Raw genomic sequence first — 21,649 nt, 5'->3', positions numbered from 1 at the left:
CAATAATAAAAATTGTTTACCCCACCCTATACGCCAAGCTTTTTCAAGATTTTTGCCATTTTACCCCCAACCTATATCCCCCCTCCCTGAAATAAAAAAAAACCTTGATTAACATAATACATATGTAAATATGTATATAAATATATAGCGCCTATAATAATGATAATATGTATAATATATACTTTGTATAACACTTTCTATAATATTGAATACTTTTTTTAAAAAAAAAATAATTATAAAACCTCTAATTTGACATAAAGTAATTTTTTTTAAATTTCCAATACAATAATGTAATAGGAATTTGTCATATCATAGATACAGTAAAGTCTAATACATCTATATCATAGACATTAAATACTGTATATATACCGGTATATTGTATATATAATATTTTATCTATCAATAATATACAATATATGACCTATATTTTCATTTAATAAACACATATTTAAATAAAACTATTAAATCTTTTTTTTTATTAAACAAAAATTTCTAAACATTAACAAATTTCTAACAATTGTGAAATATAAAATTATTTAAATCATATAAACTAAAAAATTTCTAATAGAAATTTGTCATATCATTAGATAATGAAATTTATAATAAAATTTATAGGTGTTTGTCAACAATAAAAAATATGTTAACAAAAAATATGTCAATATATATATGATTTGATAAATTCCTAAACTTATAATTAATTAATTAATTAATTAAAAAAATACTATTATATTAATGTTTTTCTTAAGATCTTAAATTTATTACTAAATTGCAAATAAATTAATACAAAAAATAATAATTATAATTAATTTTTATAAACAATATATGAAATATATCTATCATTTATTATTATTATTATTATTTTCCATTATACTGACTAACAAATTATTTTGATTAAATATTTTATTTTTCATATATCAATGTCATTAAGTAATTGACATATAATTTTAATAAACACATAGAAAAATACTGTATTTCTAAATAATAGGAATTTGTCATATCATTTGACATTGACATTGAAATTAATTATCAAAAAAATAATATATTATATATTGTTTGTCAATGTCTATGATATGACAGATTCCTATTAGAAATTATTTAGACATATATAATATATTTACTTTTATTTTTTTAATTACTGTATTACTCTTTAATACAGTTATTTGTCGTATCATTGTTTGTTTGACATAAATATTTAGCATTTTATAAGTATACATATTATTTACATACAGTATAGTTATAATATATTGATATTACTCATCAAAAATAAAATAAATAATATAAATGCTATTTAGCTGTTAAGCATATTTCTAAATTGTAAATAAATAAATTAAAAAACAGATTAATAAATACTATGTAATAAATTAGAGTTAATTTTTTGTTGTTGAAACTAATTAGTATTAATTATATTAATAATAAATAATAATAAATTAATGATATGTAATCAAACAATTGTCACATTAATTAATATTTTATTTTAATAATTTTTGTTTATTAAAACAATATTTTATTAAAAATAAAACAAAAACGCTATTTGTATTAAATTAAAATAAATTATTAATTTATTCATATAATTAAAAATTGATTGATTTATTAATTAATTATCTAATTATAATAATAATAAATTATCTTATATATAATATATCTTACATATAATATATCTAATATATATATATATATAATATATATAAATATATATAAATTGTTTTTGTTTCAATAATTGTACACAACGTTTTGAACTATTTTTATTATAAAAAAACAAATATATTAATTTATAGAATAATAATAATAATAAATAACCTAGATATTAATGTATAACAAACATATGCATACAATAAATAAAACTATAAACTATTGTATTAATAAACTAGAGTAACAATTTAACATATATATATATATATATATATATATATATATATATATATATATATATATATATATATATATATATATATATATATATATTAATAAAAGCATTGTTTAATATATATATATATATACAGTATATTATCGTAATTTTTATAACTATTATAAATTATATACAGTATATATAAAATAATTAAAATAATAATATACAACTAAAAAAAATTTATAAAAACAAAATAATACTGTTATATAAATCTATAGACAATAGTAGCTATTATTGCAATACCGACAACAACCGGTACGTACCATAAGCTCAACCAACTGCTACTTATACTACTACTACTACTACCACTACTACTGTCACCACCACTACCCGATTGGTGACCAGCAGCATCGGTAGAGCCGCCGTAATGATTTTTTTCGTCAATTTTGGCCGTTTTTTGTCTATCCTCTGCGCACAGTTCGCCAATCTTATACTTCAGCATCATTTCCCGGGCTTCGGGTGTATGTCCTGAATCTTCAAACGGTTCGCTAGCGTCCCGACCTAACTGTTCCAGCAGTACTTCCTCACCGCCGGGATGTTCCTGAATAAATTTGCTAACATCGTAGACCTGATCGTGTATTAATAGCCAAACAGACCCTGGATTATCTGTTTCATGATTGACCACTTCATCCAATGTAAATGTCTTCATCATCAGTACTAATAATATTATTACTAATTTAGTCAATCAATCAATTAGTTTTTGAATCTAATTGATTGAACCAATAGTTTGTTAGTGTAAAAGACAATCTATATATCTATTATTGAATTAATAAATTAATAGTTAGTATTAAAACTCAACAAACAAATAAACAAACAACAAAAAAGTACTGTTACTTACAATTCAATAGAAAATAGAAAAAAATTGTTTAGAAATTATTAATTTTTAAAAAATGTATATATATTTTGTTAAATATATTAAAATAATTAATATTTTGTTTTTTCTAGTATTACTATTACTACTACTACAGTACTAAAGTTTTGAATGCATTTAAATAATATTTAATAAAATATTTTTTTTTTAAATAATTAAAAATTTTAATATTTGTTTATTCATTGTCATAGACAATGATAAAGTTTTTTTTATTGAATACAAAAATTTTTTTATAATGCAACCTAAATAATATTTACATAGATTTTGAGTTTTTAGATAATGATTTTTTTAATATGAAAAAATAAAAACAATAAAATTTACTTTCATATAGTAGTATAAAAAATGCAAATTTTAACCTAATTATAATTTTAATTACTAAACACTATTTGTTAATTTTTACAAATATTTATTTATTAAAAATTATTTTTTTAAAAATTAAATATAAATGTTTTTATTATTAGTTTTTTTTGAAAAAAAATTATCTATATAGAAATGCAATTATACATAAATTTAATAATTATTAAAAACTATAATAATTTTTACACAAATTTGCTAATAATAATAATAATTAAAAAAAATTAACATAAAAAACAAAAAGAAAATTTATACATAATATTTATCTATAATTTATTTTCTATACAGTATATTCTCAGTATATGATTAATTAACAGTATAATAATTATATAGAAATTACATTGAATTACAATTGAAAATATTAGCATAATATTTAATTGTTAAAAAAATATTAAAGTAAATGTATAATTTAAAAAAATATCTATATAACTTAGCATTTATAAATTATATGCAATGTCATCAATATTTTAGATATTTTCAACTAAAAAAAATTACAGTAATTATTAATAAAAAAATTTTGCAGTTATAAAATATTTATAGGTTTCTGCATATTGTTTAAAAAAATTTTTTTTAAAAATACAATACAATTATTTTTTACAGTATTTAACTATTAGTTTATTATATAAAAAAATTATATTAAATACTTTAATTTAATATTTATATAAATATTTTAAAACTTATTTTTTTATATATAGAAAATAATGTCAACATTTAAAGGCAAAGTTGCTATCATTACAGGTTAGCCCATAAAAAAATTATAAAATAAAAACATTACTAATATTTTACTGTATTTTTTATCTCTAACTAACCGTATCTAAGGCTCATCCCATGGTATCGGTGCCGCTATCGCACAAAAGTTGGCCTCACTGGGAGCTAACTGTGTGATTACAGGTAGAGATGAAAAACGTATCGAAACAGTAGTCAACAAATGCAATGAACTGTCCGGTAGTGACACTCGGACAGCACTGGGAGTCAGAGCTGACCTATTAGTGGCAAATGATCTGAAAAATTTGGTCGACAAAACTGTCAAACAGTTCGGCCGTATAGACATTCTGGTCAATTGCGCCGGTTTTGAACAGTCGGTAAACTTGACCGATTCGGCTGACGACTATTTTGCAGCCTATGACAAAGTGATGGCCACCAATGCCCGTTCGGTTCAAGTACTCAGCCGATTGGTTGTACCGTATTTGTTGGCCAACAACAACCAAGGAAGCGCTATACTAAACATATCGAGTACACTGTCGCTGATACCCGATCCGACAACTATACCCTACTGTATGTCTAAGTGTGCATTGGATATGTTTACCAAATGTTTGGCACTAGAATTGGGACCCAAAGGGGTTCGGGTTAATGCAATTAAGTATACATAAAAAAATTTTTTTATTAACTATTTACACACAATAAATACAATGTCTATCTATCTGTTTATACACGCCACCCCCTAACCCTACATATAATATTACAGTCCCGGAGCTATACGTACGCCACGTGACGAGGAAACCGATAAATTTCTTGTCGATCACTGCCAGAAGTCTTATCCATTGAAACGTATCGGTGAAGTTGAAGATATCGCCGAAACGGCTGCCTTCCTGTGCTCGTCGGCCGCCTCCTTCATAACTGGGGTCGTACTGGCTGTAGATGGAGGAGCTATGCTCTGTGGACTGCCTTAACTTTAAAATTATTATTATTTATTTTTAATTATAATAATTATTAGTCTATTTCTATAATAGTTTACCCGTTAGTTTAAACTAAATTTTAATAATAATAATAATTTTTGTTTAGTAATAGTTATTCAATAGAAATATTTAGAAATAATACTATAATTATGTATAGAATTTATAGTCTATTTACTTATATATATTTTAGTAGAGTTAAGTTGATTTGATTTTTTAATTCAAAATTTATTTTTTTGTTTAATTATTAATAAAAATATTTTTTTTCATTAGCAATTACAACAATTTATAGATTATTAAATATATATCTATTTCTGTATCTGATGAAATATCTAATAAAAATATATTAAATACAGTATATAGGTTACTATATAAAATTCACTAAAACATTTAATTAATTTATTGAAATAATATTGAAAAAAATAGAAAATATTTAAATTAATTAATTATAATTATTTGATATACAAATATAAAATTTATAAACTAATAAAAAATATAATAATAATAAAATATTATTTAAATTAAAAAAAACAATATAGAGTACAGTATAATTATTTTATAAATTTTTTAATAACTATTATAACAAATGGTAATTAATATAAATGTTTAATTTTATTTAAACATTTCAAAAAAAAACAAACAAACAAAAACAAAAAATTAATAATAAAAAAAATTTTATAACTAAAAGTTTTTTAGTTGCGTTTTTCCCATTTTAAAAACATATTGCGTCCCAAATAGATTTCGGTAGATCGGCCAACTAAAGTATCGGGCGATCGGCAAACACGATATCTACGCAACAGCTGTGTCAGTACATACTTGGCCTCCAATAGGGCAAACCGTTCGGCAATACAGTGTCGCGGACCGACACCGAACGGCATGAATGTATTGGGTATCAGTTGGTCACGATTTTCGGGTAGCCATCTATCCGGTCGGAACAGCCACGGTTCGGGATAGTTGTCTGGCGACTTGTGTATGGCATAGAACGGGAACATTACTTTCGTACCCTTTTCAATGCAAATACCTGTATCGCCGCCGCCGCCGCCCAATACATAGTCTTCCTCAGCTACCCGACCTTCGCTGGCCACCAATGCATGCAATCGTAGCGTTTCGCAAACAACACCATTCAATAGCGGCAAATCGGCCAACAATTTTGTATCGACCCGCTGGCTATCGGTGTCCACTGCTTTCTGCAATTCTAGGTAAACCCGATTTTGTAGGTCAGGGTCCAGTGCCAGTTCGTAGGTGGCAAATGCCAACAGTATCTGAATGCCCTCAAAGCCACCCAATGTAAAAAACCAGGCATTGGCCAGCATTTCGTTTTCGTACAAATATTTAGGCATTCCTTTCATTATAAAATATGGACAGTTATGTTGACTTATAAAAAAAAAGTTATAATAGGGTTACTAATAATAATACCTGACTGTTCCCATTGTTGTTCTCTTAACTGTCTGTTTTGGTCATTGCCATCATCTTCTGTATTCACTAACATACGGGCAAACAGACCGATAAAATCGGTCCGCTGTTGACTATCGCGACCGCCATTACGCCTGACCTCCTCTATCCGGTGTCGACATAGTTGGAAAAAATACTGATGAGCCGACTCCGAAAACGGTGTCCGTATGTCGAATAGGTTGAGTAAAAACTTTGGTAACAATCTGATGGCCAAAACCCGATACCATTTGCTATCGATAATACCGTACAGATTGGTAACAAACGGATGATCCGGTTGGGCAGTCGAATCAAGTGAAACACCGTATACCTGGCCGGCAATCAAATCGATCATAAAGTTGGCGTACATATCGATCATGTTTGCCGACTGGCCGGTCTGGACAACTTTATCTAGTAGGCCGAACATCGTAACCAGACTACTGTCCACCGATGGGGCCATGTTTTTGAAGTAGGCATTCGTAAACCAGGGGCTCATTACTTTGCGACACCGTTTCCAAGCCGTGTCCTTAATCTCTTCCATGTTTGCCTGGAGGACGTCGTGATTGACACACGACAGGTCAGTCGGATGGCGTCGATTGATAAATGTTCGCCAATTTTTCACAAATACCTCTTTGATTAGTTCCGGGTCAGATATACATAGTACCGGGGTCATGTTGTCATAGTAACTGTTTTTTTGTTTATATAAATTATATTTAAAAAATATTTATAAATATACATACAGTAAATATAAAGTATGTTTGTATTAATTATTTTTTTTTTTGGTAATCAATTAATGAAAAAAACTAAACTACTTAATAATAATAATAATAATAATAAAACAGGTAGGCTAGGAGTTAAGGGGGTGGGTGATCTAACCTGTAGATACATGTTTATATAAATTATATATATATATATATATATATATATATATATATATATATATATATATATATGTTTGTATTAATTATTTTTTTTAGTAAACAATTAATGAAAAAATAACTAAATTACTAATTACTAATTAATACTAATACTAATAAAAACTGGTAGGTTAGGGGAGGGGGACGGGTGGTGGTTGGTTGGATGGTCCTAACCCGTAAACTTTGCCATATTTTTCTAGCCATTCGACATCTTTGTTTCCTCTTAACAATCCTAGATTCATGAGCTCCAGGTTATTGCCCAAACCTATTACCGGTTTCGGTCCATTGACTCCACGTTTAGTCCAATACTGATTGATTTGTGTTAGATATCTAAATAATAATAATAATGTTTAGTATTAATATTTACATATATTTTTAAAAAAATAAAAAAAAATAAAATAAAAACTTTATTCAAAAAAATATGATTTACCTCCAAATGTAGAATAAAAATCCAAAAATAATTGTCAATATTATTAATGGAGTAGATATTAAATCCATTTTTTAAAAATATTAAATAATATTTATTTATTTTTAAAAAATAGTATAAAAGTATTTTATCAAATATAATAATATAGGTTTTTTCTATAATGATAATACAAATAACAGTATTTAAAAAAAAAATTTATTATTTTAATACAAAACAATTTTTTCTGCAACAACAACAAAAATCAAAATTACATATTTATTATTTGTTTGATTAAAGTAAAATACTGTAATATAATAAGCAAAAAATAAATATTATTAAATAATTTGCTGAATAACTGTTTTATTTAGACAAAAACAAAAAATACTAATTACATAACTATAATATATGCCTTATTAATATATTATATATAAAAAAATAATCTAAATTAAACTACTGATAAAAKATTTGGCCTGGGATAATATACGGTAGATAATATTTTAGTATAATTTATTTTTTTWAAATTAAATAAATCAATCAATCAATATAAAAAATTAAGCAGGGTTAAGCAACAACAAAAAATAGGGTAAAATCAACAAATAAAAGTTTTATTGAACCAAAATTGTTAACAAAGTTTTCTATGAAAACTTACTTAAAATATTATTAATATTTTAATTTTAATAAATACCTTATTAAATTAACCTTAAATTAGTTTCTTATTTAAAAAATATATTTTTTTGTGTAATATTATTAATATATAAACTTTTCATTGCAGTAAAAATTTCTAAACATTTTTAATTACACAACTAATTTTTATAAAATAATTATATTTAAAATTGAATTATTAGATTAAATATAAAAATATTTTATATAATTAAAATTTAATTAATTTTTGTAATTATATATTTTTTGAAACATTATATTTTAGTGTATTAAATATACTTTATGTAAAATATATATTATTATAAATGTTAAAACATATATAAAGTTTATGTGTATTCTTGTTTATTGCAAACATTTTTTTTATTGATTAATATTTTATTTTATTTGAAAAATATATTTTTTAAAAAATAAAAACCGTTTAATGTAAAATATTAGCAATGATATTAAGTTATTTAAAAAACAATAAAAATTTTTATAAAAAAAATTGAAAGTAATCACAATCTAATTATTATCTTATATATTTTTTTGTTGTTTTTAAATAATTTATGTTAAATGCATATTTTATATATAATAAATAATTAAAATTTATGTATTAATTGAAATATCATAAGATTTTCTGTTTGTTGATTTCTCAATATACAATTTTGATATATCATTTCAAAAAAAAGTAAAAAATGTTTTTATTGTAAGAGATGGAAAACTAGAAAATTTCTAATAAATTTCTATAGAAATTTTGTTTTATTTKTTTTTTTTGTAATATAGAATCCCTATAACAATAGCTATTGTAATAACTATATTAATGAGACAATACTTATATACTATACAAATATTTTTTATAAATGTATAAAATGAATTATTATTATTATTATTATTATTATTATATATAATTTATAGGTTTTGTAAAAATTTTATTAATCATTTAATTTTACTTTTTTAGTTAAATTTTCTATTAAAATTATTAATAAAAATAAATAATAAAAATAATATTTAATTATTACTTATAATAAAAAAATGTATTGTTACAGAGATATGATAAAATAAACATTAGGATCACTCATTATAAATTAGAAATTTTTTTCAGAAAATTTCTAGAAATTTTTCTAATATTTTACAATTTTCTTCTTTTTTTGACATAAAAAAAATTATTGTATATTAATTTTTAAAAAATTTCCATAATAAAATATATGTGTTAATTGTAATGTCATAAGATTTATTTTTTTGTTTATTAAATAAATTATTTTTTTTAAATATGTGTCAATAGTGTTTTGACATATGATTTAAAAAGTATTTTTTCAAAAATTATTATTTAAATATCAATAATTATTACACTATWAGTTGACACATTTTTTTAAGAAAAATATTATTTAAAAAAATAAAAATTTATATGTCTTAGTGTTTTTAAAAATATATATATTGATTATGATTTTCAATTAAAATAATTTTTAATCTAACTTATAAATGTAAATAATAAATAAATAATAATATATTAATATTTAATTGTTTTTATAAAATTTTTTAATAAAAATTAAATTATATTTTTTTTAAATGTTGCATGTAGTAAATATCATAATTTAAATTAATTTTGTAATGTTTTTCACTTAATTTACAACAAAAAAAATTATTAACAAATAACAAACAAATAAATTTAATTAAGTAACAATAAATAATACAATAAACTTTATATATTATATAATATTACTCTATATCTAATATTTATATTTGTTTTTAGTAAAATTTTTTTTATTAATTAATTATACTTTTTAGTTTAAGTTTCTATTAAAATTATTAATAAAATTAAATAATAATAATATTAATATTTAATTATTACTTATAATCAAAATATGTATTCATACAGAGATAAACTAAAATTAAGAGTAAGATTAAATTAAGATCTAGTCTCACTATAGATTAAGAAATTTTTTTCAGAAAATTTCTCTAATATTTTAGAATTTTCTTTTTTTGACATAACAAAAATTATTGTATATTAATTAAAAAAAAATTTCCATAATAAAATATCTGTGTTAATGTCATAAGATTTATTTTTTTGTTTATTATATAAATGAAATTTTATTTAAAAAAATATGTGTCAATAGTGTTTTGACATATGATTTTAAAAAAGTATTTATTAAAAAATTATTATTTAAATATCAATAATTATTACACTATTAGTTGACACATTTAAAAAAAAAAATATTATTACAAAAAATAAAATTTTATAGGTCTTAGTGTTTTAAAAAATACTAGTTTGTCCCGCGCAACATGTATAGCCGTGCAATTCTTTTACTAATTTTAAAATATTCATCATAAGTAATTTGAATGAAACTTAATTTGTCTATASAACTACTACATAACATAAAAAACAAAACTACTGAACCAATACACATTATTTTGTCTAAACTTTTGAGAAATTTTAATTTTTTATATATATTTAAAAAATTTAATAAAAATAAAAATTTAATCATTTTTTCGAAAAAAATTTGCATTTGAAAAAAATTTACAAAAATTTAGCACATTTAGCTAACCTTTTGGTGCCCTAAAACACACAATATAGCAAAGTGTAATTACACAACACTTGCCTACCTGTCCATAAAACCTACCTGAGCTCAATAAACATTTAAAATTTCTCATAGAAATAACATTGCTTTAAATTAAAATTAAAAATTTTAACAAATTGAAAATTTTACAAAAATTTAGCACAGGTAGCTAACCTCCCGGTGCCCTGTAACTTATAGAATATAGCAAAATATAGTTAAACAACATCAGCCTACCTGAGCCTAAAACCTACCTGAGCTCAATAAACATTAAAAATTTCCCATAGAAATAACATTACTTTGAATAAAAATTGAAAATATAACAATACATTTTTACGTTTACATTAAAATATGGTTGTTGATGAAAAGTGTCATACATAAATACAAAAAAGACTATTATATTAAAATGTTATCTTGATATATATATATATATATATTGATTATGATTTTCAATTAAAGTAATTTTTAATCTAGTCTATAAATGTTAATAATAAATAATAAAATTATAAATATTTAATTGTTTATATATATTTTTTAATAAAAATTAATTTTTTTTAAATGTAAATATGATATGATAATTTAAATTAATTTTGTAATGTTTTTCATAAAAATTGATTAGTTTTGAAGTTKTTAAAACTTAATTTACTTAAGTTTCTATTAAAATTATTAATAAAATTAAATAATAATAATATTAATATTTAATTTTTACTTATAATCTAAATATGTATTGTTATAATTAATTTTTATATTTTTATTTCATTGACGTCTCTAGAGTTACGCAGTTATTAATGAGATGACAATTTATATAATTATTAAAATAAAATTAAATGCTATTTTCTAATTATAATTAACTTATTATATTTAAAAAATATTATTTAAAAAAATGATTAGTTTTGAAGTTTTTAAAACTTAATTTACAAAAAAAAATTATTAACAAATAACAAACAAATAATACAATAAACTTTATATATTATATAATATTACTCTATATCTAATATTTATATTTGTTTTTAGTAAATTTTTTTTATTAAATAAAAAAATACAATATAAACTGATATCTATCTATTAAAATATCTAAACAATTTTAATTATACAATTAAATATTAATAAAATTAATGTTAAAAAGCATTTTGTTTAAAAAAACATTACATTAGACTATTAATTAATTAATTACTTAATTAATTAATCAGTCAATTAGTAACTCGTTTTTCAACTTTCAAAAACAATTTTTCCGGACAATAGGTATAGTGTTCGACAAGCGGTTCGGTTTTCAGTACGGTTTGATCGCACTGTTTGAATCTATACCTGATTAGCAAATGTGCCATGGTCAATTTAATGGAATTCAATGCAAACTTATTGCCCGGACACATACGACCACCTAAGCTGAACGGCAGGAAAGTATAGGCAACTAAATTGGATTTGTTAGCACTTAGAAATCGGTCGGGTCTGAACTTTTCCGGCTCCTGGTAGTAATCGGGGCATCTGTGCAATGCTGAACGCGAAAATATGACTACCTGATCCTTTTTGATGGTAACACCTAATCAAATACAATAAAATAAATAACTATTTAGTTAGGAGACTACTAATCATTTGTTTCATAAGTATACCAGTTGTCTGATCGACGTAGTCCTGTGTGGCCACACGTCCGTCCCGTATGACTGCCGAATGTAGTCTCAATGCCTCAGATATACAGGCATCCAAATAATCCAGTCGGACAAGTGTTTCAAAATCAAACTGTCCGGTTGACTGATCCCAGCACTGGCTAATCTCATCATAGACTCGCTGCTGACAGTCGGGATTGACGGCCAACTCGTACGTAATGAATGTCATCGAAATGGAGTGGCCGTCGAAAGCTCCCTGAAATAGGGAGAACACGTTGGCTACCACTTCCTCTGTGGCTAACATTTGTTTGTTGTTTTGTAGTACTTCTACACAAATAAAAACAACAAAAAATTAATAATAATTAAATATATCATAAAATAAATACAGTATTATATACTGAGAGAGAGAGAGAGAGAGAGAGAGAGAGAGAAGAAAGAGAGGGAGAGAGTTCTCTCTCTCTCTCTCTCTCTCTCTCTTAGTATATACAAAACATACCGTCACTACTGGATGTCTGAACAGTTTGTTTTTGTTGTTGTCTTTCCTGAAAATCTCGGCACCGATTCAGTAAGGATTGTAGAAAATCTTCGTAGACATCGTCCGGCGATTGTTTACGTTTAGTAATCTGTCGGACAGTCAGATCGGCGAAATCATTCAGCGCCTGTTTGGACATAATATTGCAAATATCGAGGAATTGTAGCAAAAATTTCGGCAAAACAAAAATGGCCAGAATTCGGAATTTTGATGGAAAAAATATCCGTTTAATTAGTGGTGTAAAATCATTGGTTTGGACCGCCGATTGTTGCCGACTAAATGAATCCTGGTCCAACGAAAACATGGCCGACCCTATTAAGTCTATACCCTGATTGACAAACATTTCGCGTATATCGACCACTGCCTCGGCGTCCGTCTCCCGACCCAACCATCCATCCAAAGCTTTAGTCAAATTTCGTAGATTGGCCTCAATTTTGCTGACCATCGATCGGAGTTTGATATCCGTAAACAGTGTCTTAACTACGGCACGCATACGCAGCCAATCGTCATCTTTGGTATTGTCGATGACGTGCCTATAGATTGGATGATCGGCCGGTGTTAGCAAAACCCTGAGTCGATTGCGAAATGTATTGAAATCTTTGACCAAAATGTTTTTGATTAGCCGCGGATCGGATGTTACCAGTATTGGATCAGTTCCTTCAAACACACTATCAAACCAATCAAATTTTATTTTTGGTTTTGTTATAAATCAATAATTTTAGTAATACTAGTAATAAAACTCATGTACCCATAGGTCGGTCCATATTTCAGACGTCTTTCTCTATCGATAAGCGAAATCCGGCGAAACAACTCTTCAAATGTATTGCCAAACCATATGATAGGTTTCGGTCCTTTCAGTCCTCTGTCCGACCAATAGCTATAATTACGGTTCAAATGACTGATACAAACAAACAAAAAATCATTTATTTATTGAACAATAAATTCAATAAATATTTTCTTATATTTTTTAGAGTTTTTAGATATAATATATGATTCAAATTAATAAATATCAAAGAAACAAAAAATTATTGTTATTTTTTTTATTTAGTAGAAAATTTTATTTTTATTTTTATTTCATATTATATACTTACCGATAAAATAATATTGCAACCAAACATACTATAGTTATTAAAATTATCATTATCAAAAATTAAATAAATAATTTTATTAACAAACTAGAAAATAATGATATAATAAAATAATAGAAATAATGTATTTATTAAAAAATAAAATAAAATTATTAAATAAATTCTTTATTTAAAAAAACTATTGATTGTTGAATAGATATATATATATATATATATATATATATAGTTAATTTTCTAACTAATTGTTACAATAGATAATGATTTTTTTTTGTTATACAGTTTTTATTAATTAAATTATTAATCACAAAAAAAACTAATTAAATGCAATATCATTAGAGTAGTTGTAGATAAATATTAATAATAATTTATGATATTTAAAATAATTTGAATTGTTTTTTTCCATTTTTTTGAATTATTGTATAAATCAGTACATATCTATCTAATGACAACTACTGTACATTACATTAAATAAAATACAGTATTAATGAAAAAAATATTTTTAAAAAATAACTAAAATAATTTTAAAATTTAATTAAAATTATTTTAAATTACAATTTTATTTTTCAAACTAAACAAATAAATATGCAAATAATATCAATTGAATTTGCTACTTGTTTGTTAACATTAATAATTATTGTTTTATATAAGTAAGTAATTTACAATTTTATTAAATATGTTATTTTAAAAAATATTTAAATAAATACATATAAAATATATTTTAGATTATTTACATAATTAAATGATACTAATAAATTAAATTTAGATTTTTAAAACAAAAATTATTTTTTGAATTTAAATCCTAGATATTTTAGTCGACATTTTAACTATTGGCGCAAACGTGGTATAACCGGTCCGTATCCATGGCTGGGGTTTGGCAACAATTTTCAACTGCTTTGGCGTAGCCGAGCACAGGTAGACATTGAATGGATGAAAAAATATGGCAAACTATATGGGTTAGTGGTTTAGTAAACAGGAAAAACAAATTGTTAACTATTATTTAATATCTCTATATTATTATATAAAGCTATTATTCGTTTAATACACCGATTCTGACTATTGGCGATCCAGAGCTTATCAAACAGGTATGCATTAAGGACTGGTCATCGTTTCCCAACCGATCGGTACCGTCGGTGCTCAGTGTCCGCGATGAACCCCTGTTGGGTCTGAACATTGACGAGACAACCGATAGTCATTGGCAACGAATCCGACAGACTATGAATCCGGGTTTTACTTCATCCAAACTGAAACAATTGTGGCCTAAAATCGACGAATCGCTTAGCAAACTGTTTGAAGCCGTGGAACCGTATGTAGCCGTCGGCGGACAGTCAGGATCGCCGGTTCCGATGAAACAACTATACGAACAGTATGTTATTAACATACACGCGCTCAGCATATTCTCGTTGGCCATCAATGCCCATAAACAGCCGGAACATCCCTACGTTCGGCACACCCTAAACATACTCAATCCAAACCCATTACGATCGCTAGCTGTTCGCCTGTTGCCGGCACCGGTACTCAAGCTATTGAATATGAATATACTGTTCGAAGAGGAATCCAATGAATACTTTCTTCAGCTGACCAGTCATCTGATGAATGAGCGTCAACTGATGGCGACGACCGACAAAAACAACAGCAACAGCAGCACCGGTAGTAGTAGTAGTAATCAGTATAACGATTGGCTAGAGTTGTTAATGACTAATATGGTAGCAAATAAATGGCAGTTTCATCCAAATAATAAAGGTTTTTATTGACATAACAATTGATTGATTAATTAATTAATTAATTATGAATTTATAGGAATAAATGGCGAAAAGTTTACGAACGAAGAAATTCTGGCCAACGCTTGGATACTGACAACCGTCGGATTTGATTCAACAGTTACCACACATACCTATGCCAGCTATGAGTTGGCCAACAATCCTCGTCTACAACAACAAGTTTACGATGAAGTGATGTCATGTATGGACACAACAACAACAACAACAAGTGGCCGGAAATTAGATTACAATCGGCTAATGACTATCGAGTTATTGGATTCGGTAATCAGCGAAACATTGCGCTTACATTCGCCGGCCGTACGCGAGAGTCGTTTTACCGAAACAACGTCCGACTATCAGTTAGGCGATACCGGTATTTCAGTAAAACAGGGCGAAAAAGTGGAATTTCCTATCTATGCTATACATCACTGTGAAGACTACTATCCCAGTGCCTCCGAGTTCCGTCCCGAACGGTTTCTACCCGCAAATCGTCATCAACTGATACCCGGAACATATCTGCCATTTGGTTTGGGTCCCCGACACTGTCTGGCCAAACAGTTTGTATTGATGTTAGTGAAAATAAGTCTGGCCAATCTACTGGTCCGCTATCGGCTGTCTACTTGTCCCCAAACTGATCCCCGACCTCTGCACAGTAGTCTAATCTATGCGCCCAAACATACACTGGTATTAAAGTTTGAATCTAGAAATTAAATTTTTTTTTGTTAATATTATTTTATTATTATTATTATTTTATAAATTCATAATACATAAGAATAAATTAATAATTAATAATTAAAAAATAGATCACATTATGTGTGCTATGAAATAATTAGATACAAAATAAAAAGTTTTAAACAAAGTTATCTCAAATTTTAATATAAAATAAAATTTAAATTGAAAATATTTTATTATAATAAATATTGTTAATAATAGTCAGTATAAAAAAAAATTAAAATCAAACATTTTAAAATGTAAACATTTACGTAGACTAACTATAGTTTAATTATCATTAATTGATAAATAAATTCAATTTAATTTACTGTATTTAAAAAATATAATTTATTTATTTTAAAAAAAAACTCAGTTTATTGTATATATTATTTAATACTGTTTTTTAATAATACAATAATAATACTGTTATTAATTTTTTTATATATCAAATAAAAAACTTATAATACTATTATAAAAAATAATAATAATAATTATTACTAAATTCAATAGCGTTTAACAAATTTCAAAAACATATTTCTCGAGTCAAATATCTTGGACGAGTGGCCGACCACTGTTTGCGGACACCGCTGGACCCGATATCTGATTAACATTTCGGCCAACACATACTTAACTTCCAAACTGGCAAATCGTTCGGCTATACAATGACGCGGACCGATACCGAACGGCATAAAAGTGTTGGCCACTAGATTCGGGCGATTTTCGGGTAAAAATCGATCGGCATTGAACGTCCAGGGTTGGTCATAAAATTCAGGACATTTGTGTATAGCGTAAAACGGTATTTCAACTTTGACCCCTTGTTCAATAACCAGACCCGTATCGGCTAACCGGAAATCTTCGGCGGCCACTTTCGCGTCGGACGGAACCAGAAAGTGTAGTCTCAGTGTTTCGCATACGAGAGCATTGAGCACCGGTAGTCCAGATAAAACTTTCAGATCAATGTTGTTGTTGTTGTTACCACTATTACCAGTACTACTACTGGTGTCTGTGACTACCGTTTTGATTATTTCGTCGTAAACTCGTTGCTGTAGTTCCTCATTCATGGCCAACTCGTACGTAGCAAACGATACGGCTATCAATCGGGTCTCGAACCCACCCATTGTCAGATTCCAGACGTTGGCCAGTATTTCGTCTTCGTAGGCAAACTTTTGCATACCTGTCCGCAGCCATTGTTCGTCAGTAATTCGGCGCCGATCGTCGGCAGTGTTGTCGTTAGCCGACAAAATCTGGGCGAACTGTCCAACAAAATCCCGGGTCTTATCGCCGCTAATCAGTCTCTTACGGAGCATATGTTTGGCTAATTGCAGAAAGTATTGATGAGCCGACTCGTCAAACGGTGTCCTAATGTTCAACAGCTTAAGCAACCAATTGGGCAACAGTTTCTGAGCTAATACCCGATAGTCGATCGGATCAATTGTTTTGTTAATATTCTGGACAAACGGATGTTCGGGTTCGGTAAACGAGTCCAACGAAATACCGTATACCTGACCGGCAATCACATTGATTATGTATTTTTCGTAGACATCAATCATATTAACAGCTTTATCGCCGTCACCGATATGACTGTCTATTGCCGTAAACAATGTCCGCAAACATTGTCGTTCACTATCGACTAGTGTACCAAAGTAGGCATTGGTAAACCACGGGCTCATAACTGTGCGCAACCGTTTCCATTGGACATCCCGGAGCTCTTCAATGTTTAGCGAAAGTATTTCGTGATTCAAACAGGACAACGATGTCGGTTGTCGTCGATTCAAAAAGAGGCGCCAGTTCTTAATGACCACCTCTTTGATTAGTAACGGGTCGGCTATACAGAGCACCGGTTGGGTATTGTCGTAGTAACTGAGGTTAAGTTTTAAAATATATATATATATATATAAATAATATTTGTTTTGTTGTGTGTGTGTGTGTGTGTGTCAATATAAAACTTATAGTTTCATATGGTGGGATTAACCAATAGTGGATATGGGAAAAGGGTAAGCACTGAGGGGAAGCATTAATACATATAAAGCTATCAATAGTGATTGCGCAATAACATTGAAATAAAAATTTTAGAGTTTCCAACAAAATATATAAAAAATAAGGAATTATAAGAAAAATTGTATTTTGTTTTTTATATAATTTTAAATTTTAATTACTAATTTCTTTAATTTTTAATTTTTATTAATTTAATAATAAATTTATATTTAATTAATAAGTTATTTATCAAAATTTGTTTTATTTTTCTAATTTGTATGTATTATTATTTAGTACTCCAAATAAAATATAATTTGGTCACTCTAATTTTTCATACTCTATGATCCCACCATATGAAACTATAAGTTTTATATTGGTGTGTGTGTATATGTGTCTGCCTGTATGTATCAGGGTTGCTAAAGGGGGTGGGGTAGGGGTTACCCCTCCCTGAGATAATCGAGAATTTTTGGATCTTACCACCCCTAAACTGAAGCCAAAAAGTTAGGGGGCCCCCTGTCAATTTTTGGAGCCGAATTTGGAGTGGGAATTTGGCAAAAATTTTTGTTTAAAAATGCAATAAAATTTTTCACCCCCCCCTTATACCCCCAATATTTTTTTCAGTTTTATGCCTTATACCTCCCCTGAAATCGAAAACTTTAGCAACCCTGGTATGTGTGTGTGTGTGTGTGTGTGTGTATGTGTGTGTGTGTGTATGTGTGTGTGTGTGTGTGTGTGTGTGTGTGAGTGAGTGAGTGAGTGTGTGTGTGTATGTGTGTGTGTGTGTGTGTGTGTGTGTGTGTGTGTGTGTGTGTGTGTGTGTGTGTGTGTGTGTGTGTGTGAGTGAGTGTGTGTGTGTGTGTGTGTGTGTGTGTGTGTGTGTGTGTGTGTGTGTGTGTGTGTGTGTGTGTGTGTGTGTGTGTGTGTGTGTGTGTGTGTGTGTGTGTGTGTGTGTGTGTGTGTGTGAGTGAGTGAGTGAGTGAGTGTGTGTRTGTGTGTTTATGATGACTACAAACCCGTATAATTTGCCAAATTTGGTCATCCATTCACTGTCTTTATTGCCCCGACCTCTGCCAACATTCATGAGCTCCAGATTATTGCCAAAACCAATGACCGGTTTCGGACCGTTTACGCCACGACTCGACCAATAGGTGTTGACTTTTTTCAGATACCTGAGCGAAACAACACAAAACATTTAAGTTAATAAAACTTTTTTGTTATTAAAAAAATTTAACTTAATTTTTTAGTATTTAATTTATAATTTAAATAAATAAATAAAATTAGTATACATACTAACCACCAAACATAAATTAGACCAATAATTATTAATAATAATACAAATAACCATGGTAAATTATTATCGTAAATATTTTGAATTAAAAACATTTTTTGTTTCATATACTATCTTTTAAAAAAAACTATTACATTGAATATCATTAAAATACAAAATATTAATTAAAAAACTTATAATTTTTTTTATATTTGTTTTAATATATCATAGTGTTGTATATATATTGTTGATAGTATTGGGAAATAATAAATATCATACACATTAATTATTATTATTATTATTATTATTATTATAAAAAAAGTAAAATATTTTAATTAATATTGTATAAATTATTAAACAACAAAAAAAAACAATCAATTATAATGATATATCAAAAATACTTGTATTTTATTTTACAGTAACACACAAACAGTTGGCATAATTTATTTTTTACTAACTGTTTATTAGTGTTGCTATACATTACGAGTCTAATCATGTGTGTGTGTGTGTGTGTGTACTTTCCCCCCAGGGGTGGGTGGAGTGGGGGTGGGGTAATATATACATATATGTCATTGCTATACACTTATAAAGTATTCAAACCAAGGTTGTATTTTTGTTTGTTTGTTTTTACATAAATTTTAAATATGTTATTTAGATAATAAAAAAATTGTTTCTGTATCTGCCAACCCTTATAATAATAATTATTAATTATTATTATTATTATTATTATTATGTACTGTATATACGTTTACATTTCATTATATAACAAATTTTCTTTAACAAAATTTTTTTATTTAAATCTGTATTTTATAAGTAATTTATTTATTAAATAATAAGTAAAAAATTTAATAATTATACATAATATAACACACACACACACATATATATATATATATATATATATATATATATATATAACTATGTTATAAATTAAAGTTAAATTATAATTTTTACAAAGATTTTACAATAATATAAGTTAAAAAAAATCGATAATAGTTAACAATATTTTAAAAATATATAATCAAATATATATATATATATTTTTTAATTTTAAAATAAATAGTTATTTTATATTAACTTTTTATTTAGTTATTTTTTTATAACTACCTATTATTATTACATAATTAATATTATAGGCTTTAAATACAGTAATACAACTCAACAATAATAATACAAAAATGTCAATAATTGCATCATTTATTGTATGGATGGCATACAATCTATTAACTATACTAAAATCAATAGCTATTATATCGATTGTTTATTATCTAGCACATTTTTATTATCGATACTATTGTTTACCACCTGGACCATTTCCAGTTCCTATATTTGGAAACTTATCATGTAAGTTTTTAAAAAAAATAATATATTGATTTAACATAACGTTATTTATTGAAACATTGCGTTATTTATTAAAACATTACGTTATTTATTAAATTTTTTCGTTATTTATTAATATATTGTTATTTATTAAAGTTTACGTTATTTATTAAAAGATTACGTTATTTATTAAAATTTTACGTTATTTATTGAAACATTACGTTATTTATTTACGGTTATAATATCTTTATTATTATTAATTTTAGTATTTACAAAACACTGGGACCAATTATTTAGGGAATTTATTAAAAAATATGGTCCCATATTTACTGTACACATTGGTAGTACACCGCAAATTTTTATAGCCGACATTGATATAGCTAGAGATGCTTTCAATAGACAGGAGTTTGCTGGAAGACCCGAAATATTAACCGGTAATTAATTAATTAATTATTTTTAAAAAAATAATTTTAACATTTTTACAGCAATTAATTAATACAATACAATATATATATTATTTTAAAAAAATAATCAAGGTACACTATTTAAATATGACAAAAATTTTGATGTATTTTTTACCGATTACGGACACACTTGGCAATCGCTTAGACGTATAGCTCACGGGGCTGTACTGTAAGTGAAAGTTATTTTGT

At 26.2% G+C, this 21,649-nt stretch overlaps 6 protein-coding genes across 6 annotated transcripts; 2 read left to right on the top strand and 4 right to left on the bottom strand.

The window, feature by feature from the left end:
* Window positions 1-2,108: 2,108 nt before the first annotated feature.
* On the bottom strand, window positions 2,109-2,567 carry LOC128959215 (cytochrome b5-like; the record flags this gene model as incomplete). Its single annotated transcript, XM_054305155.1, has 1 exon — window positions 2,109-2,567. A coding segment is annotated over one exon (459 nt), but the record flags the coding sequence as incomplete, so codon positions are not given.
* Window positions 2,568-3,832: 1,265 nt separating this feature from the next.
* Window positions 3,833-4,801, top strand: LOC128959214 (glucose 1-dehydrogenase 1-like). Its single transcript, XM_054305154.1, has 3 exons — window positions 3,833-3,869; window positions 3,951-4,491; window positions 4,597-4,801. Exons 1-3 carry the CDS (start codon window positions 3,833-3,835, stop codon window positions 4,799-4,801), a joined length of 783 nt encoding a protein of 260 aa, XP_054161129.1.
* A 695-nt stretch (window positions 4,802-5,496) lies between these two features.
* On the bottom strand, window positions 5,497-6,773 carry LOC128959213 (cytochrome P450 3A24-like). Its single transcript, XM_054305152.1, has 2 exons — window positions 6,221-6,773; window positions 5,497-6,146 (listed from the first exon to the last, which is right to left on the bottom strand). The coding sequence occupies exons 1-2, from the start codon at window positions 6,771-6,773 to the stop codon at window positions 5,497-5,499; spliced, it is 1,203 nt and encodes a 400-aa protein (XP_054161127.1).
* A 5,163-nt stretch (window positions 6,774-11,936) lies between these two features.
* LOC128959212 (cytochrome P450 3A30-like) lies at window positions 11,937-14,020 on the bottom strand. The gene is made up of 5 exons (XM_054305151.1): window positions 13,971-14,020; window positions 13,628-13,777; window positions 12,844-13,547; window positions 12,354-12,674; window positions 11,937-12,283 (listed from the first exon to the last, which is right to left on the bottom strand). Exons 1-5 carry the CDS (start codon window positions 14,018-14,020, stop codon window positions 11,937-11,939), a joined length of 1,572 nt encoding a protein of 523 aa, XP_054161126.1.
* A 778-nt stretch (window positions 14,021-14,798) lies between these two features.
* On the top strand, window positions 14,799-16,435 carry LOC128959211 (lithocholate 6-beta-hydroxylase-like). Its single transcript, XM_054305150.1, has 3 exons — window positions 14,799-14,920; window positions 14,992-15,707; window positions 15,765-16,435. The coding sequence occupies exons 1-3, from the start codon at window positions 14,895-14,897 to the stop codon at window positions 16,433-16,435; spliced, it is 1,413 nt and encodes a 470-aa protein (XP_054161125.1). The 5' UTR covers window positions 14,799-14,894.
* Window positions 16,436-16,938: 503 nt separating this feature from the next.
* LOC128959209 (cytochrome P450 3A18-like) lies at window positions 16,939-19,601 on the bottom strand. The gene is made up of 2 exons (XM_054305149.1): window positions 19,423-19,601; window positions 16,939-18,295 (listed from the first exon to the last, which is right to left on the bottom strand). Exons 1-2 carry the CDS (start codon window positions 19,599-19,601, stop codon window positions 16,939-16,941), a joined length of 1,536 nt encoding a protein of 511 aa, XP_054161124.1.
* Window positions 19,602-21,649: the final 2,048 nt, after the last annotated feature.

This window comes from Oppia nitens, unplaced genomic scaffold (genome assembly GCF_028296485.1).
Source record: "Oppia nitens isolate AA-2021 unplaced genomic scaffold, nextdenovo-longstitch-racon4-pilon3 scaffold43_pilon_pilon_pilon, whole genome shotgun sequence".
Classification (NCBI taxonomy): Eukaryota; Metazoa; Arthropoda; class Arachnida; order Sarcoptiformes; family Oppiidae; genus Oppia; species Oppia nitens.
The sequence above is the reverse complement of the archived record's forward strand: the minus strand, read 5'-3'. Positions and strand labels throughout refer to the sequence as shown.

Bases quoted from the DNA above. Each gene is read 5' to 3' on its own strand.
- LOC128959212 (XM_054305151.1), bottom strand. From the start codon at position 14,020: ATGATAATTTTAATAACTATAGTATGTTTGGTTGCAATATTATTTTAT. The intron at 13,778-13,970 runs GTAAGTATATAA...TGTTTGTATCAG, and splicing joins GTTGCAATATTATTTTATCG to TCATTTGAACCGTAATTATA. The intron at 12,284-12,353 runs GTATACTTATGA...GTATTTGATTAG, and splicing joins CTACGTCGATCAGACAACTG to GTGTTACCATCAAAAAGGAT.
- LOC128959209 (XM_054305149.1), bottom strand. From the start codon at position 19,601: ATGTTTTGTGTTGTTTCGCTCAGGTATCTGAAAAAAGTCAACACCTAT. The intron at 18,296-19,422 runs GTTTGTAGTCAT...ACTTAACCTCAG, and splicing joins AAATTTGGCAAATTATACGG to TTACTACGACAATACCCAAC.
- LOC128959213 (XM_054305152.1), bottom strand. From the start codon at position 6,773: ATGGAAGAGATTAAGGACACGGCTTGGAAACGGTGTCGCAAAGTAATG. The intron at 6,147-6,220 runs GTATTATTATTA...TTATAATGAAAG, and splicing joins ACAACAATGGGAACAGTCAG to GAATGCCTAAATATTTGTAC.
- LOC128959211 (XM_054305150.1), top strand. From the start codon at position 14,895: ATGAAAAAATATGGCAAACTATATGG. The intron at 14,921-14,991 runs GTTAGTGGTTTA...TATTATATAAAG, and splicing joins AAATATGGCAAACTATATGG to CTATTATTCGTTTAATACAC. The intron at 15,708-15,764 runs GTTTTTATTGAC...ATGAATTTATAG, and splicing joins GTTTCATCCAAATAATAAAG to GAATAAATGGCGAAAAGTTT.
- LOC128959214 (XM_054305154.1), top strand. From the start codon at position 3,833: ATGTCAACATTTAAAGGCAAAGTTGCTATCATTACAG. The intron at 3,870-3,950 runs GTTAGCCCATAA...ACCGTATCTAAG, and splicing joins CAAAGTTGCTATCATTACAG to GCTCATCCCATGGTATCGGT. The intron at 4,492-4,596 runs GTATACATAAAA...ATAATATTACAG, and splicing joins GTTCGGGTTAATGCAATTAA to TCCCGGAGCTATACGTACGC.